Here is a 25,232-nt window from a genome sequence, read left to right as displayed (position 1 = left end):
GTAAGAACAAGTGGAGAGCCCTGTTCCAAGATCCTGTGTCTTCTCCCGAGCCCTTACTCCAAAAGGGCAGGGTCTGCCTCTCTGCTAATCTCCAAACCACGGCTCTGTCGAAATTCAAGGGAGAGTTGCATCACCGTGCAAGGAAAGCTACACCTGTTGAATTTCTGCCTGCTGTGCAGCTGTTAAAGGAGCCTTCCCCAACCTGGTGCTGGCCATGGCTGGCTGGGGGAATGCTGGGAGTTGTAGTCCACCAGGTTGAGGAAGGCTGTGTTCAAGGCACAGGAACCTTGTCCAAAGCAACAGACACCACACCCGTTTTCATCACTACCATCCCATGTCCCTCCTAGTGGACCTCAGTCCCATCCTCTCTCCATACAACCCTATTCCCTCCCTCCTTTTTTATACCTTCCTCTGTTGCTATTATTTATTCTCCTCCTTCTCTGTCTTCTCGGATCTTTAGGGCTAAATGCAGGCCAATACTACACAATTATTTTTTTTTTGGAACTAAGTGCCACTTCCAAGTAGATGTAGATAGGATTGCAGCTTTGTAAACCAGTCGTGAGCAGGACAGGGAGAGAGCGCAGGACAGGAAGGCCTGCCTGGCATGCTCTGGCCCATGGGGTCACAAAGAGTCGGACACGACTGAACAACAACAACAACAACAAAACCAGTCCTATGACTGCTTACTCAGAAATGAATCTGGGTGTTTTTATATTTTTACTTATTGCAGTTATAGCCCATCTTTTTTTCCTCTTGCAAGGAAACTGAGGCGGCTTACATGGTTCTCCTCTCCTCCATTTTATCCTCTCAATAACACTGTGAGGGAGGTTAGGCTGAGAGTCAGTGACTGGCGCAAAGGCACCCAGTGAAAACCCAGATCTCCCGAGTCCCAGTCCAACACTCTAATCACTGAGGTTTTTAATGGGATTTGTTTCCAAAAGTGCAAAACCCTGGAGTCTTCGCCATTTTCAGCATCTAATCCTACACACACACACACACACACAAATCAGCCTTCTCCAGATGTGTTGGACTACATCTCCCAGATGCTGGCTGGGGATTCTGGAAGTCGGAGTCCAACACATCTGGAGGGGACCAGGTTGGAGGATGCTGATTATAGATAATATAGGGGCTTTTACTCATGAGGAATAAACACCAATTGAAAATATGCAAAACCTACTTCTGAGTAAATGTATATAAGGGATTGGGCTACTACACATTTGAACACACACCTAACTATTCATTAAAAGTGAAAGAATCACCTTTTTCTTGTCAACACACAAACGGGCTTAACCGCTTGAGAGGTTACACAAATTCTTTTTGATTTTTTATAATTTTTTATTGTAAAATTTCAACAACAAAAAAAGAGGAAAAGTGGAAAAAAATAGCTACATGGATTTGAAAATATCAACTTTAATGCATGCATAAGAAGTGTGCGTGTGTGTGTGTGTGTGTGTGTGTGTGTATATATATATATATATATGAAAATACAGCTTTCTAGGAATTATATATACACTTCAACAAAAGCAGATTAAATTGCTAGGTCTATAGTGGAATATAGAACCCTGCTGCAAATGGATGTATTTATTTATTTAATTTCAATATTCGTATTATATGGACAATGCATACATGGATATTATATAGGAATGGAAATTACATGGATATTTGGCAGTCACACCAGGCTAACCTCAGATCGCTCTCCCAGCAAGCGAACGAGCCCTTTCCCACCCTAAGCCCCGCCCCTCCTTTATTCGCCGCCCCACCCCCTCGGAGGCCCCGCCCACCCCTTGCCAAGCACCGCCCGTGATAAAGCAAGCCCCGCCTCCCCTCTCTCCCTTTCCAGCTGGTTCGGATTGTACTTTCGCGTTCCAGCAGCAGCAGCAGCAGCAGCCCGAGCCCGAGCCCGAGCCCGAGCGGCCGGGAGAGGCGGTGGCCGAAGCCGGGAAGGAGGGCGGAGGGAGCCGCAGAAGCCGCCGCCGCCGCCGAATGGGAGAGGCAGGAAGGAAGCAGGCGACTGCAGCGAGCGCCGTGGTCATCTGATCCCAGCCCAGCCAGCGTCCGGCAGGGAGGGAGAGAGAGGACCGCGGGCAGCCGACAGCATCGCAATCTGCCTGGCCTGGCTATTAAAACTCTCCCTTCGCTTCCCTCGTTCCCCCTTTCTCCGCTTTGCAATGCTCCCCCTTAAGCCGCGCTCTCCCCTTCCCGCGATCCTTCATTGATTCCTAAAGTCCGGCGCCCCCTCCTCCCTTAAGACTCGGCACAACTCTTTCCTGCCGCCTGCCTTCTTTGCTTCCTTCCTTCTTTTGTTGCTCTCCTTTCCTCCGTTTCTGGAAGAGAGACTGCCAGGTATTTGGGGAAAGTTTCGGATTCTTCCCGTTGGCATAGATCTCTTTGGTGGAGGGGAAACTCCCTGATTTGCTGAGCCGCAATCCGCCCCCCCAATCTTGTCTTTCTTTCCTTCCCTCCTGTTCTCTCCCCCCCCCCCCCAACTAGACCTTATATTGTACTCCACTTCCACCACGGAAAGTATCTGCCAATTTCTGACTGGTGTCATACCCCCCCCCCCCAAATCATTTTTTGAAGCCATTCAAGCTTTTGGACCAAGGACCCAAGTTCCTGACACCACACACACGCTGTCTGGATATAGATCTTTTTGTGCCACTTAATATTCACTTCAGTTTTTGGTGGGTCGGGGGTAGAATCAAGACTTTTGGTTTGGGGATTTGAGTTTTGTTTTGCCCTCTTGGATGCCTGAATTAAAAACTTCATCCCCGTTTTGGAAGAAGCTGATGTTCGTCGCTCTCATTCCAAATTTTCTTATTCTAAATTGCATTGGGGCCTCAGTGAGAAGTTCTTTGTAAACTGCAACACCCTTTGGCACCCCAGTTCTGAATTTGGGAAAAAAGCTACTCCCTTGGAAAGAAACACCCTATTATTTTCTGCTGCTGTTTTTCTCATTTTCCTTCCCCTGTTCCATCCCATCAGAGAAGAGGCCAAGAGCTTAATAAACTGTAGATCTGTGCATTACATCTGCACATTCTTTAAATTAAGAAAAAACACTCTATAACAGCAAACATGCATTCTACAGATTGTTGACATAGGAAGAAACTTGCTTGGCAGTCTGCACTCTGTTCCTCTTTGTCATTTGACTTTAAGGAAGTAACTGTTAGGAAGAAGAAGTGAACATCTCCAAAACCTGGAGGAAACCCACCTTTGCAGAAATAAGCACTGAAAACTTGCACGTTCCTGAAGGAAAAGACGGTGCCCCTTGATGTGGAGAAGACAACTGGTGTGCTCAACCTTATGTCCCGGCTAGCTGCCATGGGGCTTTGAGGTAGAACAGATTTCCCACTGGAAAGCGTGGGAGTAAGTGGAGAATCCCTTCAGGGAGGAGGAAGGAGCCTGTGACAGAAACAGGAGGAGGAGCTGACCTAGCACATGAATGGCTGCCAAGGATTATGACCACTTGTTCAAGCTACTCATCATTGGGGACTCAGGTAAGGACTGGTCGCATCGGTTGTTCACCTCTTTTTCCCTTCTATCTTATCATATTTGGCCATTCTGCTGTCCTTTCATTCCTCTTTAAACCATTTTGCTCTCTTAAAAAAATGTTTTGGATCCTGCCACAGACTCTCCTTCTTTTCCTCTTTCTCCCCACACTCTTCTTTTAACCCCCACTTCCTCACTCTAATCTGTATTTATGATGTTTGTCTTAGTTCCGTCCATCTTTTCTCCTGCTTTAATTTCCTTCTTCAACTCCACAATCCCACGGAGACTTGCTTATCTTATGGGAAGCTAACTGAAAATGCACTAAGCTGAATTTTGGCTACACGATAGCTTGCAACTGCAGTTTTTCCACAAGTCTCCGTTGTGCTAACTTGTAGTGTTCCCAGCATCCTTTGGGCCCAGTTGCGCCAACCTGTGAGGGCTGCCATCTTGGAACAATTCACACACAACTTTTAGGGTAGGGAAGCAATGTTTATATGCTCACATAGGCTGCTGCTTTTTACACAGAAGGCAAATGAATTCAGGTTACAGCCAGCCAAGAACAGTGCTTCTCAAAACACCTTTTAAAAAGCTTCATATAATTGCTAAGGCCAACCCCTCCTGGGTAAGTCATTCAGTGCCCCGGTATCTTTAGAGTACACATCCATTCGTAGCTATATAAATTCATATCTGTCCTATTAATGCTTTAAGGCCCCTGGTCAGCAACTAGTTATTTTGGCAACTCAGGTCCAGGGGCAGATGAGGTGGAGAGACTTTCAGTTGTTGAGCCATAGTTTAAAGCCAGGATGGGGAACTTGTGGCCTTCCAGAGGTGTTGGAGTACAACTCCCATCAGCCTTAACCAGCATGGCCAGTGGTGGGGACAGTGGTTCTCCAGTTGGGATTGAACAACAGCAGCCTTTCACAACCTAGTGCCTGCCAGATGTGCTGGACTATAACTCCCATCAGCCCCAGCTAGCATGGCCAGTGGTCAAAGGTGATGGGGATAGTGGCTCTCCAGATGTGGTTGGACTCTAGGTTCCACACCTTGGTTTAAAGCAGTACCTTTTCACTGACCAGACATTTCTCACCGCAGTTAAGGAGAGCCTTTTAGGCTGTAACTCTGCACCTACTTATCCAAGAATAAGCCCAACTGAACTCAGTAGGACTTACTTCTGAGTAGACAGTTATAGGATTATGCTGTTACTCCTTTATACCAGCCTTCCTCAACCTGGTGCTCTCCAGATGTGTAGCGTTGCAACTTCCAGTAGTTGGACCCATCTGCAGGGCACCAGGTTTGGGAAGTCTGCTTCATACATATCCTTCAGCTGCTGAAAGAAAGCAGCAGACCACTCGGATCAACCCTTTAAGCAGGTGGGCTCCTGGCGCACGCTGTCTCTTTCCCTCTCTCCAGTTCCACGCTCTTGCAGCATTTGGAGCCCCAATATCCTGCCCTCAGTCAGTGACCAAAGATGTTGGAACGAGTATTCAAAATTTTCCTACCAGAGGGAGGAGTTGTGCCTTTTAGTTGTGCATGCCTGCCAGCAAATCCAAGGTGTCTGTGTGAATGTGGAGTTCTCCAACAGAACTGGAAATTGTGGCTAATCCTTACTAACAAGAGTTCTTGAAATCTCACGAATTTCAGACACAGGTCGTCTCCTGAGCGGCTTGCCACAACTGGAGTTCATTCTGCTTGAGACTGCTTGTGGGTGTATGTACACAAATGGGAAAATGAGACATAAGCCCTGCCCTCGGGCTTAAGAATTAAAAGGCACAAAGACTCTCCAGGGAAGGGCAGGGGAAGGGAAAAGGTCAAGGAGGCAGATCAGTTTGACAAGGCCCAGAACCAAGGGGGGAGTTTGCAACCACTTATATCCAGTTTGCGCCCAAACAGGTCTTCCTTTGCTGGTAATCTTGGTGGGTTAGAGATAACACAAAATTAACCAGTGGCCCTTGTTCCTGTGGCCGATGACGGGGCCCAGGATTAAAGATGGGAAGGCCTGGAAATCCCCCCGAATAAAAATTAGGGGGGGGAAACTAGGGTCCTTTTTGCCCTTGGAAAGAAATGGGGTTCCCCCCTTTCGCCCCCTCTGGCCTTCACATCTCTAGCCAGCGAGCTCTTCCCTCTTCCCAGCAGTCACGGGACAACTGATATAGCTGGAGCACAGTTCCCTCTGGGAGGGAGGGCAAAATGGAGAGAAGCGTTTGTGTGTGCGTAAAACCTCCCAGTGGCTCTTTTTCCTCTCGCTGGTTGCGAAGTCCAGAGTCCCTTCCTCTTATGATCTCACCTCCCAGCCTTCTTTTCAGGCCGTTTTCAGCTAGCTCTGTCAGTCCTTCCTGTGTAGCTTCTTGGCACTTGAAACGCTTTATTGCTTCCTTTGTTTTTTGCTGGAGGCCTCATCTAGTTTAACGTCCACCCTTTTTAAACACACACACGCCCCTGCTGCTCCAAACTGGATGTGACTAGAACTTGAGTTTAAAACGGATCAAAGTAAAATGGATTGTCGCATTTGGAAAATTAATACAATTTAAATGTAAAAATAGTAAACTGGGTTGAAGCAGGCAGTGGAGGTTTTGGCGTGTTCACACGTGGCGCTGCCTCTACTAGAACGGATAATGTTTGGTCCAGTGGTGTGCTTACGTCAGCCTTTCCCAACCTGGCGCCTTTGAGATGTTTTGGAACTCAGCTCCCATCAGCCCCAGCCAGCATGGTCAGTGATCAGGAGTCCAGGGAGTTGTAGTCCAAGTAGCTCGAGGGCACCAGGTTGGGGAAGGCTGGCTTACATGCAATGCAGAGAGAAAGTAATGGCATGGCTCCCTGCCCCAGAGTGCTTACAATCTACAGTGGGGATGTGAAATGGCAATTAACCGGTCACTGCTGGCGAGCTAATTCCTTCCTTCTGTCTCCCTTTTAATCTGAAAGAGCTACTACAGCGTGCCCCAGCCTGCCACCCTCCAGATGAGTTGGACTACAACTCCCATAATTTCCAGGCAGCATGGCCACTGCGGCTATGCTGGCTGAGAATTATGGGTGTTGTAATCCAACCCATCTGGAGGATGGCAGGTTGAGGTACTGGCTCTTTAGGCTTGGAAAAGCATAGAGAATCCATCATTAATGGCATTGAATTGTACAACTTTGGCAGGTCTAGTTGCTGGTTGGAGGGTGGAGGTCTCCCCCATCACCCCTGACCCATGTCAGAGCCCAGGTAAAATTCTCAGACTGGGAATGGAGTTTAAAGGGACCAAAATGGCCTTGCTATCCCTGAGGCCTCTAGATCTCTTACCTCCCTAACCCTTCCTGGCTTAGGGAAGCAAAGGGCCCCATTAGGCTAGGAGGGGAGAGGTTATTTGCTAGGCCTTGGATGTTCCTGTGCTTGGCTAGTACCTCTGAAGTGGCAGGCATTTGAGAACTAAAGCTCTCATGAACCAATGATTTGAGTCTTCCAAACAATTTTGAACTGGAAAAACTTCTGGTAAATTTTCCATAATATTTTCCAATGCACTGAATTAGCTGGAGTCTGATTTAGACCCACAAATAGAAGAGAAATGTCCCAGGATGCTGAAACAAAGATTTTATTTGTGTTTCAGCCTATTTGTGTTTTAAGGCCTTCTTGGGGGTGGGGGTCATAAAAATGTTTGCAGAAATTCCTATAATAAATAACTCCAGTGAATTTTAGTAGGAATAGGCCTAAATGCATTGGGTTTTTGTACAAATAAAATCTTTGTTTCAGCATCCTGAGACGCTGCTCTTCTATTTGTGAATCTACTTTGGATGCTGTCCTGGTTTTGCAAGTTTCCCCCCCCCCCCACTTTCTGGAGACTGATTTTGCAGGTTTGGCATATTTAATAAACAAAACAAGGGGCTCACCTGAAAGCATTGAAACTGCCCAATTTGGCTGATGTTGCATTTTTAGAAATGGGGAAAAAGTTCCATGGGGAAGAACATAGCAGTGGAAATGTTTTACCCCACATCACAGCCCCGGTTGATTGCTAGCCGCCTGGGATATGTTTCCTTCGCCTCTGTTAAAAACCTGGCTATGTGTTACACAAAAGTAACCAAGAGTAAGCCAGCTGCTCAGTGGCACACAGCAATAAACCAGGAATCCTGGCGTAATAAACCATGATGTAAATGAGCTGCATCTCGTACATGCAATCCCTTTGCTCTTGCTTTGCTTCTCCCTTCATGTGAGCAGGTAGCAAAACCCAGGAAGTGCAGGGAGAGCTTTGTGACATCCAAACATGAGATTATGGTTAAGTGTGCCCAAACACGCCAGAATTTGAGAGCCAATAACAAATCCTGGTTTAAAGCTGGCTTACGGATTCTTGGTTGGGCCTGTAATAGTGGGTTCAGACATCATGCAAAGCTCTCCCCTTTCTGGTTTGTTGACCCACTCGCACAAAGGGGGGAGCAAATGTGCTGCATGCACATCATGGTTAAGCCAGAATTCCTGGTTTATTATGTGTGAGCGCTTCCTCTGTCTGCTGAGCATCCTAGAGCCTCCCTTGGAGACACGCAGAGAAGGCTGGAAGGGACTCCTACTACAGCTGCAGGCTGCCTTTTTCTACCTGTTGTTTCCCAGCTTCTCCCTCTCCAAGTCCCTAGGAAAATTCCCTTATAAAGGGAAATAAAAATATGAGCATAGATGGAGAACAGCTGCTCTGATCGCCCCCGCTTTCTCTGGGGGAGCCTTCTGAATTCTAAACAGGCAGCACCTGCCATAAGAGCCTGCACGGACCTGCAACAAAACGTTGCAGCATGGAAGCTTCTGTTTAGGTTTCTAGCCATATAGCTGTGCCCTCTTCCAGTATACTCTGTTCCCTTCCCCCTCCCGTTTTCCATTCTCCTCCTCCTCAACAGACACTTAGCATTTTGTTGCTTTTGAGCATGCTCAGTCCTCATTGGGCTATGCGTTTTGTCCCCCAGATTCCCCTACCCCTGAAGATTTTTTTGTACTCCTGCAAACCTTTGGTTTTTCTCCTGAGCCTTCTGATACCTGATTACCTAGATGGTAATGTGACAAGCCATCCCTGCTGTATTTGGGAGCCTTCCTCCTCATTCTGCTGAGTGGGGCCCTGGATCTCCGCCCCAAGGTTCTGCCTTCATGGCACCCCTGGATTGAGGTAGTGGTGGAGGGCTTGATGGAAGTGTCGACCCAGTGTGCGGCTGCTGTAAAAAAGGCAAACTCCGTATTAGCCATAATTAGGGAGGGAATTGAGAATGAAAGATTGATTTAGTTGCCAATATCATACTGCCCTATAAATCTATGGTGGGACTACACTTAGAATACTGTGTACAGTTCTGGTCACCACACCTAAAAAAAATACTGTAGAGCTGGCAAAAGTGTAGAAAAGGGCAACTAAAGGCGCAATCCTATGGCCGCTAGTTAGCGGCTAGACAGCCGTAGGATAGGTTGGTTCCCTGAGAACCGACGTCCACCCCCTCCCGCACTGCCTCATAGGCAGCGCTGATTGGCCTTGCGCTCTGTGCTTGTAAGACAAGTGTGGAGCAGTGAAAATGGGCCTTTCCTGGGGGCGGGCTGTGGCGGGAAAGGTGGAAGTGCCTTTCCAGCACTTCCTATGTGTTGTCCAGTATCCCCCCCGCTCCGACTTCCTGCAGCTAGACAGCTGAAATCGTCTGTCTAGCCACGAATGAAAGGTGGCTGAAGTGTGGAGGGGAAGATCCCCTCCATGCTGCTTCTGCTCTGCATTGGATAGGCTGTTGCCTCCGGGTTTGGAGGCGGCTGCCTATCCCAATCGGATTGCGCCCTAAAATGATCATGGGGCTGGAGCATCTCCCCTACGAGGAAAGGTTACAACAGCTGGGCTTGTTTAGCTTGGAAAAAAGGCAAGTAAGGGGAGACATGATAGAGGTGTGCAAAATTATGCATGGTGTGGAGAAAGTAGATAGAGAGCCATTTTTCTCCCTCTCTCAAAATACTAGAACCCGGGGTCATCCCATGAAGCTGATTGGTGGGAGATTCAGGACAGAGAAAAGGAAGGATTTCTTCACACAGCAAAGAGTTAAGCTATGGAATTTGCTAGCACAAGGCATAGTGATGGCCACCAATTTGGATGGCTTTAAAAGGGGTTTGGACAAATGCATGGAGGAGAAGGCTATCCATGGCTCCTAGTCCTGATGGCTATGTGCTGCCTCCAGTACCAGAGGCAGGTTGCCTCTGTACACCGGTTGCTGGGGAACATGGGTGGGAGGGTGCAGTTGCACTCATGTCCTGTTTGTGGGTTTCCTGGTCAACAGCTGGTTGGCCACTGTGTGAGCAGAATGCTGGACTAGATGGACCCTTGGTCTGATCCAGCAGGGCTCTTATTCTGTTCTCACTGTGTCTAGGCCTTAGACTCTACGGCTTCCTGGAATTCTGTGTTTTTCTGCTGTCCCAGTCCATCTTCATGGTTATGTTTTATATTTTTAATAAATGATTGTTTTTAGCATTGAGTTGTAAGCTGCTGAGTGTATGTGTGTGTGAGAGTGTGTGTGTGTGTGTGAGTGAGTGAGAGACACACACAGACAGACAGACAGACAGACAGACAAACAGAATGGCAGGATGTACATTTACTAAATAAAAGTTGGTGACTCATATAGCCAGGCTCTGAGAAGCTCAAAGACAGTGTGTATGTGCTACCTCAGTATGTGGCGGTATGCAGACCAGCCTTCCCCAACCTGGTGCTCCCTGTTGTGTTGGACTCCAGCTCCCACTGTTTCCAGCCAGAATGGAAGGTATCAGGTTGGGGAAGTGGATGGAGACCAAGGGGGCCTAATTTCATCTTGGAAGGGTGCATGAGGCAGAGAGTCCCTCTACACCTCTTTGAGAGCCCCAAGACGTCACTGGGTGCATGGAAGGGCCTAGCTATTCTCCCACACAAGCCTGCCCGGGTTAAAGATCTTTGGAGGAGGCCTTTCTCCGTCCTGCTGCCATCAGAGGCATGTTTAGTGGGGACATGAGCAAGGGCCTTCTCAGTGGTTGCTCCCAGGCTCTGGCACTCCCTACTGAGGGAGGCTAAATTGGCTCCTTTTATGTTGTCCTTCTGCCCACAGGCAGAGACATTTTTATTCAGGCAGGCCTTTGGCATACAAGATGGCCTGTTGCTGGAGGGTTTTGTACATTGGTTGGTGCGCCTTTGATTGTGTCCTTAATTATGTTGTAATTTATTTGTTTTTATGTTTTCATTAAGATTTTGTTCTTAATCCGGGTTTTGTTAGCTGCCTGGAGCGCCATTTTTTGGACAGTAAGGTGGGATATACATTAATTAAATAAAAGCTGCTTTGCAGGTGGTCTGGGGAGAGTGTTACTGTGTTGGGGGGACAGATCAGTGTGTGTGTATATCTGCCCAGTGCACAGCCAAGAAAGCTATATGTGTAGCTTTCATTCAGTCTTGCTGTGCTATAGAGACTGAGCATTGGCTTGTCTCCCACTGCAGCTGCAAAGCCACCGGGTTTGAAAGCTGCAGAGAGGCTGTGTGTGAGTGATTCTCAGCTTTCACAGGAAAGACTGTTTTAAAGAACTGATGGCGAAGAGGTAGGCTTGATAAGCAGAGAGGACTAGACTCTTTTTTCCCAGGGTTATGTCAACAGGTGACATCACACGTAGGCGGACAGGATTTGTGTCACGCGGGCACCTGCGGATGTGGCCCCACCCAGTTACCTGACACGATTACTTCATGCCATAGTACGCACGTGGCTACTGCTGTGCTATCCGTCTTTCAGCTTGTAAGAAACCCAAATCCTATCTGTGTGTTTGCCTACTATTCAGCATAACGATAGTACTGTTCACTTCTGTAATATCCCACCTTATCTTCTCTGCCACCCCCACCCCACCCCTGGTCTAGCCTTCAGTGAAGTCATGTGGGGTAATCCACAATCCCCAGTGGTTTCCCCATAATCCCTTGCAAAGTTCCGTTGTCACATTCTATCCCTCCATGGGGCACAATAGCTTTGGATGGGAGGGGCTGCCTTGAGTCAACACACCGGGGCAGGCATGTTTGCTTTGGGTGGGGTACCTGCTGCAACCTTTGTTGAGATGATTGTGTTTGCATCAGAGGCCATTTAAAAAATGTGAGCGGCGGAATGATAAGGACTTGAATGGTTTCTAAATTTTGTGTGACCTGTTTTTTTCTCTTCCTCCCATCCAGGGGTTGGAAAAAGTAGCCTCCTACTCCGCTTTGCAGACAATACCTTCTCAGGTAAGCATGCTGCTCTCCTGTGTTGGGGGTCCCGGCTACTACTACATACTGAGCATGCTGCAACATTATTTCAGCACAATCTGCTTAAAGGATCCCTGGGTGATGCAAGCAGTTGCCTATAACTCATTTTTGTTTTTGTTTTTTAAAGGAATTATAGGATCATAATAGCACACAATAGGAAACATGGTTCAATTCACACAGTGCTCATTTGGGCTACAGAGTGAGCAAATAGCCTGTTCTAGTCTAATTAAATGCTTTCACACCTTGGTTTTATTTGCATCACTGACAAAGCCACAGCTGAGCCCTTGGCAGTTGCAGATTGTGTATCCTTTTAAAGTGTTGCTGCATTTATTGCTTTTTAGAATGAATCCCTTCTCTTCCCTCCCCACCTCCTTTTACATGTAACTGCTTTTGTTGAGTCACCTCCTTCCACTTTATTTGGCTTCCTTTCACTGGCAAACATATCATTATATAGGATCATAGGGTTGGAAGGGGCCTACAAGACCATCGAGTCCAACCCCCTGCTCAACGCAGGAAGCCTGATTCCGAGGTGATCTCCCTTCCAAGTACTAACCAAGACTGACCCTGCTTAGCTTCTGAGAGCAGACGAGATCAGGCTACATGATCCCAGTTAGCCAAACGGTCAATAAAATGGCCGTGCAGAAAAGTGTTTGTGTAAACAAGCTACACTATATATTAGAGTATTACATCTGTTCTCAAAACAACACTTGTGAGAGAGATTGCTGCTGTTTCCCCTACTACAAATGAGGTTAAGAGACTTGCTCAAGGTCACCCAGTGGATCCATGGCTGAGGTCAGGGTTGGACCCAGGGCCTTGTATAACCTAACTGTATCTCATCCCAGGTTCTTTTATTTTGCCCTTTGAAGTTTCAAGCATCGCTGTGCAGGTGTTGTCTGGCCCCAAGAATTTTGGGTGACAGTCATGATTATATTTCTACCAATATGTTCATACTTCCTTTTGTCTACCTGTTGCCTGTCCTTTCTTGTAGTTTTTACAATAGTGTATTCTCTCCCTTCTGTTTGTAAATTTCTCACTTAAATTTGTTTTGGTCTCATGCTGGCCCATTTATCTTTTCCCTCCTCTGATTCTCTGCTCTAACTCTTCTCCTCCTCCCCCCTTCCTGATATCCCCCCCAGGCAGCTATATCACAACGATTGGGGTAGATTTCAAAATACGGACACTAGTGATCAATGGCGAGCGAGTGAAGCTGCAGATCTGGGACACAGCTGGGCAGGAGCGGTTCCGGACCATCACCTCCACGTGAGCCTGGGATGGAAGTGTGGGATATTCTGTGTATTCTGAGAGCAGAGAAGGAGTTAACTTGTGACTCTTGAGTTCTGTGGAAGGGGGAGGGGTTCAGGTCTTCGTCAGTTAGAATGGGGAGGGGGAGAGTCAACCTTTAACGTTGTAAAAAGGGCAAGATATAAATCCATGAAGAAAAGGTGAAGTAGTTGGAATTTCTGGATTCAGAGGAGAGAGTCCCGGGTGGGAGGGGAGCAGGTTGGTTTTCCAGGGGAGGCGGAGAGGTTTGTTCTGTCATTCTGTTTCCCATCTTATGGTCTGTTGTTTTCCTGGGACAGGTATTACCGTAACACTCATGGTGTCATCATCGTGTACGATGTGACGAATGCAGAGTCCTTTGTTAATGTCAAGCGTTGGCTGCATGAGATTGGACAAAACTGTGACAGCGTCTGCAAGATTTTGGGTGAGTGACTCTCCGTTTGTAACCATACCTTCTCTCACTGCCTTCTGACATTTAATGGACATGGGGCGTTCCAAGCTTGGCATTCAGATGCTTCTATCGCAGTACACTGGATCCCAGTCATGCTCAGCTGTGGGCCAAAAGATTTTCCCAAGCTGCACTGCTGTCATTCATACCAGGTCAGGTGGAAATATGGCATCTCTGCTGTGACTGACTTATATCTGACTTTGGGGTGTGTTAGAGGTGCTATTAGATCTCAGGCGTAGCAAACCTGGGGCAGCGTCCTCAGATCCAGTGAGGCAGCCTTTCACAACCTGGTGCCTTCAAGATGTGTTGGACTACAACTCCCACCACCCTCAGCTGGCATAGCCAGGAAGGCTGCAGTGAGGCTTGGGTGTGGTCACCTGGTTGGAATCGCATAATTGCTCTAGGGACGCATTTGCAGGAGGATGCAACTCCTCAGCAGTCCCATTGAAAAGTAGCTATGGAAACCCCGCAGCAGCGAGCGTGGTGGCTTGGAAAAAAGTACTGCTGCAATTGTGGAAGTTACTTTGGGTTTGCTGTGGCTTTATATGTGGACAAGATGGTTGCATCCTTGGGGAGAGTTCAGAAGGGTCCCCAACCTTTTTTGGTTGGTGGGCACATTTGGAATTTTGAGAGAATGTTGTAAGAGCTCTCAGAAAATGGCTGCCATGGTGGACATGGCTGGTCACAAAGCATTCATTTCCCAGAAGGCAAACTGATGAGGCTAAAAGAAAAGTAAGTTGCCCCAGATCCTAAGTACAAGGCCGTGGTGGGGTCTAAGCTCCAAAACATAAAGCCACTCATTTGAACTCAAATATAGATGGCAGTGGAGGGCAGAATTTTGCTTTACAGCATGCCAGCTTCCCAGTTTTAAGTAATTAAAAAAATCTTAAGAAATAAAATAAATATCATGAGGGGCAGGGAGCCTGGTGGATGCCAAGAGAGTCCATGAGCACCACATTGGAGACCACAAGTTCACACCATGCCACCTGGAGGTCACTTTGACCATCTGAACCAGCCGTTAGTTGTAGAAAGGCATCCCAGCGTGCTGTGTAGGCTGTAGCCATTTCAAATGATGGAAGAATACCAAGTAGTGTTGGCAGGCTGGTAATACCAGCTTATTGGAAAGTGACTTCGGGGAGTTGATAACATCAGCTGGATATGGGGACATAGGGTAAAATCCAATGTAAGTCCTACTTAGAGTAGACTGATATTTAGTCATGGCTAACTTAAATCCCATTCATTGCAGTGGGTGTACTCTAAGTAGGATTTACATTGGATTTTATTTGTAGCCAGGATGCAGTGGGGTTTAGCCATGTCCAGTTGTGGGAACTTTTTGTGGGATGCCTTACGCCTTAAGACTGGAGAAGTCATCTCCCAAGAAGCTTTGCAGTTTTCAGGATGGCTCTTGGATCAAATGAGAGTTAACTAATTAGATGTTTTCAAACTCCTGGAAAAGAGAAACTACAAGAGCACCAACTGTGTTAAAGCCAGGCGTGGGCAACTTGTGGCCCTCCTGATGATTTGGCTTACAACTCCCATGATCCCTCACCATTGGCTGTGCTGGCTACGGCTGATGGGAGTCATAGGCCAAAAGATCTGGAGGGCCACAAGTTGCCAGCTGCTGGTTTGAAAAAAATATACCTAATTCCTGAAAAGTAATTGGTCATCAGAAACTGCCTTATGCCAGGGCAGCCAATTTGTCCATGTAGACCAATATTGTCTGCTCTTACCAGAAGTGGCTCTGCAGAGTTTTGGGCAGACTGATTCTTCACATCACTTGGCAACTAATCCTATTTTAAAAACTGGCAGTGCCAGGGGTTGACTTGGGACATTCTACCTACAAAGCGTGAGCTCTGCCTCTGAGCTACGGCCCATCCTGTTTCAAACCTAAATAATCTCAAGGGAAAATCATTTTTAAGTTATCAAGTCAACTCTGTACAACTGCTCAAGGTAGTGCTGTGGTCTAACTTAAAGACACTCTGGTGCTGTGCTGTCTTGTTTTGGTAACTTAAGGGCATGATCCTATGCATGTTTAGACAGAAAAAAGTCCTACCACTCCCAGTGTTACCCAGCTGCCTGGCTGGGGCATGCTGGGAGTTGTAAGACCTTTTTCTGTCTAAACATGCATAGGATTGTGCCCTTCAGAATTTGTTTTCCTTTGAGGAATACTGGGGCTTGAAACATGTCAGGAATTAGATACATAGCTTTGTCTGGACAGCTGCTACTCTTGCAGTATTTTTTGCTGTAATTTTGAAGGCTGTTGGGTCCCTCTCATTGCTTGTCTCCTCTTTCCACCCCTCCCCAAATCATGTCAGTGGGTAACAAATGTGAGGACCCGTCCCGGAAGCAAGTGGACACAGCTGATGCCCGGCGCTTCAGTGAGCAGATGGGAGTGCGGCTCTTTGAGACCAGTGCTAAGGAGAACCTCAACGTTGAAGAGGTATTGGGCAGGATGGTTAGCAGGGGACGAGATGGGGGCTTTGATGTGGGGAAAGTCTCGGTGCCTTAAGAAGGAAACCTCTGTGACTGCGGTGAGGGGAAACTTGGGGGTCAGAGAAAGGTTCAGCCCCTTGTCATGCATTTCCCCTCCTCTAGATGTTCAACGCCATCACAGCCATGGTGCTCCGAACCAAACAGGACAACCTGGCACGCCTCCAACAGCAGAATGAGGTCGTCAAAATCAACAAGCCTAAAAAGAAGCCGTCTGTTAGGAAATGCTGCTGAAAGGACAATTCCTATATTTTCTCTCCCCCTCCCCCCCCAATTCTAAGAAGGACTGAACTGTGGAGGGCCGAGTGGGTGAAAATAGTTGCGGTGTGGGATGTGTGGGGTGTCTGGAATCGTGGTGGGAGGGGCACGAGAATCTGTGTGAATACTCTCAGCACTGGAAGTGCACTCCCCTCACCCCCAGGCTTTGGGAAGGTTGAGTTGCTGGGATGGGAAAATCCATATAAGCACTGAAATCCCTCCTTGCTGGAGTGGTGGGAGGTTGTGTTTGAAGAAGTGGGAGCTGGTAGAGCATATTGAGAAGTATTAAAAAAAAAACTACTGAAAAATGTGTAACAAGGTGATGAATAGAAAGATGTGGGACATGGATGAGCTGAAGGGTATAGTCCTTTCTCCTCCCACCCTCAACCCCCTCAGCAGTGTTGCCTATAAACTCTTCTCATTTTATTTTATTCCTCCTCTTCCTACATCCCCACCCTGGGTTGCCACTGCGGTGCAATACAAATATCCATTGTTTGGACACTGTAAGGAACAGTGGGACAGAAAACAGGGTGGGCATGAAATACTTGTTTGGGAGGATAGTTCCTTGCTCTATAGCTATGCCTGTGGCTAATGAGGGGTAGGCTGAAATGGGGGAAATCTAGCAAAACTAGTCACAACACCCTACCCAGCAATACTAGGAGTTGTTACCATTTTCTTTTTTGCATTTGCTCAGAAATGAGGCCAGGATACTGTCTTTAGACATGGGTTAGAAACCAGGATGTTGTTGCTTTCCCACGGAGGTCTGGAATAGGATCGTCCCTCTCTTCCTCATTAACCCTCAAACGTTTGAAAGAATAGCTGCACATGTTCACGTTCAAAGAGGGCTGGGGTTGAAAAAGTAGCTCGTGGTCACATCCCCTTGCTGTGGTTAGGGTGCCATCCTATCTGCCCAGCCTCCCTCCTGAAACAGAGGAACCAATCAGAAGTGGAGGTGTAAACTCCAAACTAGGAATATGAAGTTTACAACTGGATTTGGTAGGTGGTCTCCATCCTACAATTCCCAAGCTGTGGGTACAACAGGATTGAAATCTCATCTGGCCCTTGCTCTACTGTCTTTAAATTTGGGGACCCTCTTGACTGTGCAATATGTCTGCTTCATGGATTATTTTATATACACAAAAATGATTATGTACATAATTAAAACACCTTGTTTTAACCCACTCCTAATGGCATTAAACTTGTTAAGGAGACACCACTAGTCAATAAAGAAATTTAGATATGAAACCAACTCTGTGGCTTTTATTTCTCCATGTCATCATGGTCACCCCTCCTTAGGTGTCAACAAGAAGAATTTGTCACAGTGGCCCCTGTTGACAGCCTCTGGAATAACGGATGTCAGAGATGCAGCGGGAGTAAAAGGTTTGGAAGGTTTTCTCTTGAGAGAGGTCAAGAGAAAACTAAGGTGATTTTCCTCTTTTTTAGATGGAAGTTCAAATCTGACTTCTGTGATAGTGTATAAAAGAGGAGATTAGAAAGCCCATTCTGAAAACAATTCTTTAAAAGTATATATTGCAAGTTGAGTCCTAGCACCTCATGACACCACTGTTGCACTTTTCATCACTACTAGCTAGTCTCCTACTGGAAGAGAAAATAGCAAAACATCACAATACACAACAGAAACTGCTGCATATATGCTTTACATCTAGTGGAGAAAAGAAAATTATCAGTCGATCGAAAATGCGGAGTGTGGCTATACTGTAAAACATTTGTGCCAAAATGTGTGAGGCTGGTTAATAGTGCCACTTGCTGAAAGTCTGACAGGGCAACTGGAGGGGCAAGCTTGGCTTCAAAGGGAAGTTGGACAAGATGGATGAAAGCTCATATTTCCATTTCCTCTAGTATTGCCACTGTGTCTTGCTGAGGCTGTGCAGAAGAGCTCACAGAAGATGGAAGAGCCATCAACGTCTGGATGGTCCGCAGACTGGAGTTACCGTGCGGGCTCCACAGGACAACCTCTGTACAAGGGTTCCTGTGGAAAATGAAGGACGGTGGTTAGTCATTCAAACGATCTTATTTACTCTGTCCCTCCTTTCCTCCCCAAACCCCTGCTATACTTACAGAGAGAGAAACAGCTCTTCAGGTACGACACTGACTCCTCCAAGTCCCCCTTGCGAGAGGGAAGGATGTGTCAGCATGGGGCAATCTGCCATGATGAATTCCCCATCTATGATTACATTGTTGAACTCATTTTCCTCTGCTGAACTGGTTTCCTCACCCGCTCCATCTTGGGACAGCCTGGGATAGAGAAGATCATCTCGCATACATCTTGTTGTTACACAGGCGGCTGCGTTATACTGGGTCAGACCACTGGTCCATCTAGCCCAATACTGTCGAAACTGACTGGCAGTGGCTTTCCAAGGTTTCAGGTGGAAGTTTTCTCTAGCTCTTCCTGGAGATGCGGGGATCAAACCTGGGACCCTCTGCTTGCAAAGCGAGTACTCTGCCACTGAGCTACAGCCCCTCCCACTTCTACCAGTTGAACTCAAGACTACCATCAACGTCATGATTACGTTATTCTCTGATCCCACTTTCTAAACGCACATAGCAGTCCCGAGTACCTCTGCTGCAGCTCTTTCAATCGTGTGTAGGCCTGCTGCCACTTGGGGTTGTCATCGTGAACAGGGAAGCCGTTGGAACTGTAGATGTGGTCGTTGTCCAGGCTAAGGGAGTTAAAGCGGGCAGCCATCTTGTCCTCTGAGAGGAAGTGCTTGGAACTGGGTTCCCTGTTGCGGTGTGGAGAGCGACGGCAATGACATCAGAGCTGGACAATCTTGCCTAATATGAATTTGTGGCAAGCTCAATTTCCCCACTTTGGCTATTGGCACTATTTATTAAATCAATGACTGGAGTACTGCATTGAAGGTATTATTTTAAAACAGTGCAAACATGAGGGCTTCCAAAATGCAGTGTGGCACTTTATGCAATATTTATGGTCCCTTATACTGCTGCTTTGTAGCCAGGTATGCTGAGCCGTTAAGGGAACTTTCAATGCAGATGCCCTCCAACATAAGTGCACAAGCTGTTCCTAGGACAGTAGTGACTGAGATATAATATGAAGGTGCACACTCAACTTAAAGTTATTGAACTGTGGCCTTAACACAATAAAGCTTGCTCTCTGAGCATGAAGTTACGCAGAGTTTTCAAAATGCAGTGCCCTGGAAAACTGTAAAATCCAGTTCTCCCCCCCGCCCCCACTATTAAATTCTGTTGCTTCTCCTGCCCTGCATTTGATAGGTGGTCACTTCCAAGTTCGGAGGCGGCCACCTACCTGCACAGGATTGCACCCTTAGGTTAACTATAATTTTATAAAATTGAAGTTCCCTTATGTACCCCATTTGCTATTATTGGTTCTAAGCTAAAGTAACCTCTTAGTGGCCCAAATTTAATTATTAAATTGGATATTATTTGCCTAATCTGCAAGTATTAAAAACCTGAGATTTTATTATATTCTATTTCCTCAAGAATGTCTCAATAACTTTTAATACAACCATTTTAAAACACATTTCTGAGCTCTATTAGATCACATTTCTCCCCAAAACCCAGTTCTGGTAAAAAAGATGAGCTGCATTTTGCCAGCACAAAAAGTTCCAGAGGAAAGTCAAGTATGAAGATGAGCTAGGCCCACTCTTGTCAACAGGCTCCCACCCCAGCCATATTCCCTCATCTTACACCACTTACTGATCTCTGTTCTCCAGATGGCGCTTGAAAGCGAGGGAGGCTGACCGGCACCTAAAACAAGAGGCTAGAGTTGCATTCAAGAACCAACAATTTCCCCATCTTTGTTACTTTGTCCCACTGCCATACCTTCCTTTTCAGCTGAAATTATAACAGCCATTCCCTCTCCCCCATGGGACTGCCTGTTTCTATATCTTCAGATCTATGGGGGCCCTGTCATTTGGGACACACAAAGACCCTTTTATTTTCCCAAGCTTGAAAATATTTTATGGACTTAAAAAAAAAAAAAAAACACCTCTTTTACGCGGCTGGCTTTTAAAGCCGTAGTAGTAGTTTTGCAGTTACTTTAGTTAACTTGTGGGGTTTTTGAAACTGAATTTTATTGTAAACTGCCTAGGGAATCTTAGCAGTATATCAATACCCATAGTAAATAAATCTGCAGTGTTTGAATATAGCCCACCACCTGCCCCTTTCCCCCTCCCGACATTTTCCTTTAGAGCAGGCGCTACTCAAACAACAAAGCCGGAATATAAAAAGGCGAACAAAGATGGCTGTAGCTCTCTTCCCTTGACATCAGTCTGAAAGCCTTTAACAGGGAGCTGCTATATGTCTGTGAATAAATACCAGATAGGCAAGTACTCGTGCAAATCTATTCTTCTCTCCATGACCCATCCACAAAATGTATCCTTTCTTTGTCCAAGGGAAAAGCCTCACAGCACACATGCTTACCGGGGCCGCTGCACACCACTGAAGATCACCCATCTCTGGCCTGGCTTTGTCCTTGGCATTCTTTGTGTTGCATCCCATTGCTGGCCAGAGACAACACCGTGGCTCCAGCCCATGTTCCTGGACAAGAGAGAGCAGCGCAGGGATTGGCTGGATGGAATGGCCATTGGCGCCTGCTGGCCAATTGTAGGATCCATCTGTGAGGCAAAATGTGAAAAGGTGATGGCGGCAGTGGGTGGCTGGGTTAAACAGAGTCTTCTCCCACACAGCCACAATCATGCCAGTCTTGTCTTAGTACAACGGAGGGCAGGCTTGCTAATGGAAGGATGCAGGCTACGACCTTATAACATTGTGGGAAGGCTCCTAGTGCAGAACATGAAACTAGTACGTTCATGAAAGTGGGTCACTGGGAGCATGCATGTTAGACCAGTGGTTTTCCAGCTTTGGGTTCTAATAAATGGTGTGCAGTGGGACCTTGTGACTTACAGCAAGGGTGGTGGGCAGAAAGTAGATCTCTAGATGGTCTGGACTTCAACTCCTGGCATTCCTGACCATTGCCATGCTGGTGGAGGCTTCTAGGAGTTGAAGCCCAAAACATCAGGGATCTACCTTTTGCTCATCCATCTTAAGAGTATTTGGGAAAGTATACCTGCGTTGCTCCATACAGACAGTGTACTCAACCATCTTCTGAAGCACTGCACTGCAGGGGCCAACTGATGTGGCAGGCAAGGCAGTACCCCCTAAATATTTTTTAGCAAGGAACCCCAGGGTTCCGTGGAACACAGTTTGAAAAGCCACTGCATTAAACCAGTGACTCAGCATCTCCACCAACTCTGTTGTCTTCTGGACACAATTCAACATGCTGGTTTTGATCTGACAAAGAAGAACCCAACATATCTAATGCACTGCTTCTTTGCCTGTCCGTCACTGTGGTCTCTTATCAGTTTTAGCTGTTCTCTAGGTTTAGAATACCACAACGAAACTCCCAGCAAATATCTCCTCGGGAATGACAAAAGGCATTTTTAGCCAAGCAAACATTTTTATCCACATATTGGGTGCAGTGTTCTTTATAGTGGATGGTGTTAAAAAATTATGGACAATTCTAAGATAAGCACATAGGAGTCATGTTGGATCTGACCAAAAGCCTCTCTAGTCCAGTATTCTGTTCATACAGTGGCCAACCAGATGTTCATGGGAAACCCAGAAAACATGAGCTTAGCAGCTGCCCGCTTGTGTTCCCCAGCAACTGGCAAACAGAGGCCTACTGCCTCCGATACTGTACACAATATATAGCCATCATGACTAGTAGCTGCTGACAGCCTTAATATTTCTCTAATCCCCTTTTAAAGCAAACCAAGTGGACAGCCCTCACTACATCTTTTGATAGCAAATTCCATAGTTTAACTCTGCACTGTGTAAAGAAGTACTTCCCTTTTTCTGTCCTGAATCACTCACCAATCCGCTTCATGGGATGACCCCAGGTTCTAGTATTTTGAGAGGGAGAAAAATGTCTCCCTATCCACTTTCTCCACACCATGCATAGTTGTGTATACCTGCCCCTTACTTGCCTTTTTTCTAAGCTGAACAGTCCCAGATGCACTGTGTTTAATCAAAACAATATATGACAGCTGCAGTGGATGAACCTGGACTGTCCTAAGTATTTCTCTTTTAAAAAACGTTTTTAAAACCTGCTGCACCTCAAGGGCTTGGGATTGTGAATGTCATGATATAACTGTACGATTGTCACTTTCCCGCCCAAAGTCTTTGCGTCTAAAAAAATCACATGCGGTTTACCAAGATCCTTAGTGTTTGTCAGGCCAATTCGGGAGAAAGCGAATTTGCCTCGACCAGACTTGAGCTGGCTAATCCAGCCCAAGCCCACATCAGGACGCGAAGCGCCGTGAGGACCCCAGCAGGCTTTGCGCCCGTTTACAGCCATTTTGAGAGCACTCCCGTGATACCAAGATAATGGACCCCCAGCATGCTTTGCGCTTCCCTGAGCCCTAATAGGCGGTGTCCACTCTACAGGAAAGGGCGTGGCTATCTCTAACGGTGGGGGCAGGACGCCGGTTAATTCTCTGCATGTGCGTCCTGCGGCGGAGAGAACGCGGCGCCGCTAACGGTTAGTGCCGCCACACGCAGCCGCGGGGGCTGGTGGGAGGAATGGCTAAGAATGCGGGCCCGGAGGTGGCGTTTGCGCATGCGCCACAAGATAATGGCGAGATATGTATGCATATATATATATATATATATATATATATAAAAATAAAATCTCTCTTACCGCTCGGAGATATTTCTCGCGCTCTTCTCCACAAGAATTCCTGAGTTCTTCTCTACAACAACCCGGGGAAGTAGCAAGCTGTAAAGCGCCAACGGATTTTCTTGTCACGTGATGGGGAAGGCATGGCACCGCGAGGTGTGCCGGGGAACGTAGTTCGCTTCTCTCTTCTTTTCCGGCTCCCTCCGCCGATATTTTGGCTGCGGATCCTACGAATCCCGCCGCGCTCTGCGATGTCTTCCGCCGCGCTCTCTTGTGACCATAGAGATGGAGAGCTGAGAGTTGGCGCGTTCCCCCTGCCGTCGGGTTTAGTTTTGGCACCTTTATGGGCGGGGAAAGCGCGAGGCTCCTTCAAGCCTTTGAGTGGGCTGGAGCGCCGGGCGAGTCGGCCTGCGGTGGAGGGCTGTTTTTGGGGTGGTTGGCTCTTTTATTTATTAAGGCCCAACTCTACGCATGTTTCGACAGGAAAAAGTCGGTGGGGCCGGTGCTATGAATCCGCTCTGGGTTTCAGTCAGAACTCTAAAAGAGCTGTCCACAGTGCTGAAACCCAACCCTCAAAATGGCTTCAGCGCCTTGGATAGCGCCGTTAGAGTTCTGACTGGTTCTGACTACAACCCAGAGTGCAGATCACTTTCAGCCTCCACTGAAAAAAGACCTACAATCCCCAGCATGGGGAATATTGGGAGCTGTAGGGCTTTTTTCTGTCTAAAGGTTCATAGGATTGCAACTTTATTTATTTGTACTGTGCTTTTCACCTCCAAAAAAAGGAATTGTGCAAAAGCGCTTACAGGACGCCAAAATCATAAAAACAATCGTTGTTAAAACACATTTGCAACAAATTCCAAACCAGCAGCAGAGACAAAATCATGAAGAACCAAAACTAGCAGTGTGTAAATAAAATTAAATAGCAATAGAGGCAAATACAAACAGCACAATCCTATGCATGCTTACTCAGACATAAGTCCTGCTGTGTTCTGTAGGCTTACGTCCAGGTATGTTGGCATGATTGGGTTGCGCTGCAAGTAGATGGGCCCTTGCTGCGATGTGGTGGCCCTGTTGCTCTTCTGTCCTCAACAGGGTCTGTAATCGAGTGGTTGAAGTTATTTTTGTACACATGTCCCTGCCTTTCTATGAAACTGGAGGTGGCTTGCTGTAAAAAATACAGATCACAACAAAATAAAAAACAACTGTAAAACAAATAGCACTAATAAAATAGTGATGTAGTGAAATGAGCTAACTTGTTATGTCTCTCTGTATCCTAAGAAACTGATCTATTGCCTGTCTTCATCTTGCCTAAGAGGTGCATGTAGAAGAAATTTTGAACTGGAGACCTGTTATCTGGGATGTCCATTGAATTTCAGCACTAAAGACAGGGGTGGGGTGGGGGACTGTTCTTAAAGTCTTTATGAGAGAGTTGTTGTGAGTCACTAGCATTGAAGGGGGGAGTGGGGTCACATCCTGCCCCTGCCAACATGCATGCTAGCTGCGTATTTGCCCAGCGGCCCTATTAGCATTGAATTTTTATTCTAAGTATTTTTATCTCACTCTTTAGCTAAGGCTCCCAGAACGGCTCACAAAGAGGCTTACTGTCTAAGAGACATGACACGAAAGGAACAGGGGCTGGGAAGAAGGAGGAAAAAAGCAAACTTAGGGCACAATCCTACGCATGTTTAGACAGAGAAAAGGCCTACAACTCCCAGTGGAATGTTGGGAGTTGTAGGCCTTTAGGATTGCACCCTTAGGCACTTTCTTATGTAGAGGCACTATATATATGTACGGTCACTTTAGATGCTGGCCAAATTTGCGGCCAGTAGGGGACATGGCTGGTGCATCTGGTGGCGTTGATGTGTTTGGAGGTGGGGGTGGATGCCATGTATAGCCGTTTCCTACTACACACACTTGAGAGATCTTCATATGAACACACCTATTATCTATGAACATCTGCCCCCATCTGAAATGTGGAGATCATAATACAACATCTCTTCCTCGGCCTCTGCCCCCACATCAACATTAAGGGGAATATTAACAATGTGCTACCTTACATTACAGGATTTTTATGAGGCCCTATTTTTTGGCCTACCCCACCTCCTGTTTGGAATGTGAAAATAACAACACTGGACTACATTTCAGAATTTTTGTAAACCAGTATCTTACAGCTCATGTCTCCCCAGCAGGCCACATGGGGATGTTAACAGTGACTTATAACATTGATTAATCATGAGTCACCTTTCCTTGCCATCCTTGCTACAATAGGGGATAATACTGGACTAGGTATGAAGATTTGTTGTAAGCCACACTGTCATAGACTCAGTGTCACTCTCAACCTGCAATAGATGGATAAGAAACTCTAGATCAT

The 25,232-nt window shown here is 46.8% G+C and overlaps 3 protein-coding genes across 6 annotated transcripts in view; 2 read left to right on the top strand and 1 right to left on the bottom strand.

The window, feature by feature from the left end:
* The first annotated feature begins 1,832 nt into the window (after positions 1 to 1,832).
* Positions 1,833 to 17,423, top strand: LOC146342198 (ras-related protein Rab-35-like). The gene is made up of 6 exons (XM_084805853.1): positions 1,833 to 3,494; positions 11,628 to 11,678; positions 12,836 to 12,959; positions 13,280 to 13,404; positions 15,744 to 15,868; positions 16,024 to 17,423. The coding sequence occupies exons 1-6, from the start codon at positions 3,440 to 3,442 to the stop codon at positions 16,150 to 16,152; spliced, it is 609 nt and encodes a 202-aa protein (XP_084661979.1). The 5' UTR covers positions 1,833 to 3,439; the 3' UTR covers positions 16,153 to 17,423.
* Positions 17,405 to 22,966, bottom strand: HCFC1R1 (host cell factor C1 regulator 1). Of its 3 annotated transcripts, none has more exons than XM_084805847.1 (6): positions 22,880 to 22,966; positions 20,602 to 20,795; positions 19,876 to 19,926; positions 18,756 to 18,920; positions 18,256 to 18,432; positions 17,405 to 18,166 (listed from the first exon to the last, which is right to left on the bottom strand). In XM_084805847.1, exons 2-6 carry the CDS (start codon positions 20,793 to 20,795, stop codon positions 18,016 to 18,018), a joined length of 738 nt encoding a protein of 245 aa, XP_084661973.1. In that variant the 5' UTR covers positions 22,880 to 22,966; the 3' UTR covers positions 17,405 to 18,015. The 3 variants fall into 3 exon arrangements, with proteins under 3 accessions (XP_084661973.1, XP_084661974.1, XP_084661975.1); XM_084805848.1 differs by lacking the exon at positions 22,880 to 22,966 and adding an exon at positions 22,167 to 22,742 and having other exon boundaries at positions 17,412 to 18,166; XM_084805849.1 differs by lacking the exon at positions 22,880 to 22,966 and adding an exon at positions 22,167 to 22,742 and having other exon boundaries at positions 17,412 to 18,166; positions 20,602 to 20,718.
* Positions 22,631 to 25,232, top strand: part of THOC6 (THO complex subunit 6) — a 12,286-nt gene continuing 9,684 nt past the window's right edge. For both annotated transcript variants that reach the window (XM_084805851.1, XM_084805850.1), the window contains exon 1: positions 22,631 to 22,720. The gene's annotated coding sequence lies outside the window, so the exon portion shown is untranslated. The remainder of the gene's footprint in view (positions 22,721 to 25,232) is intronic.

Source organism: Heloderma suspectum, chromosome 6 (genome assembly GCF_057233095.1).
Source record: "Heloderma suspectum isolate Gila_16-S chromosome 6, 16-S_ref, whole genome shotgun sequence".
NCBI classification, from domain to species: domain Eukaryota; kingdom Metazoa; phylum Chordata; class Lepidosauria; order Squamata; family Helodermatidae; genus Heloderma; species Heloderma suspectum.
Note: the sequence above shows the minus strand (reverse complement) of the source record. Positions and strands in the feature narration are given on the sequence as shown.

Bases quoted from the DNA above. Each gene is read 5' to 3' on its own strand.
- HCFC1R1 (XM_084805847.1), bottom strand. From the start codon at position 20,795: ATGGATCCTACAATTGGCCAGCAGGCGCCAATGGCCATTCCATCCAGC. The intron at 18,921-19,875 runs GTAAGTGGTGTA...ACACCGCAACAG, and splicing joins CATCTGGAGAACAGAGATCA to GGAACCCAGTTCCAAGCACT. The intron at 18,433-18,755 runs GTACTCGGGACT...TCTCTATCCCAG, and splicing joins TTGAAAGAGCTGCAGCAGAG to GCTGTCCCAAGATGGAGCGG.
- LOC146342198 (XM_084805853.1), top strand. From the start codon at position 3,440: ATGGCTGCCAAGGATTATGACCACTTGTTCAAGCTACTCATCATTGGG. The intron at 11,679-12,835 runs GTAAGCATGCTG...TATCCCCCCCAG, and splicing joins TGCAGACAATACCTTCTCAG to GCAGCTATATCACAACGATT. The intron at 12,960-13,279 runs GTGAGCCTGGGA...TTCCTGGGACAG, and splicing joins TTCCGGACCATCACCTCCAC to GTATTACCGTAACACTCATG.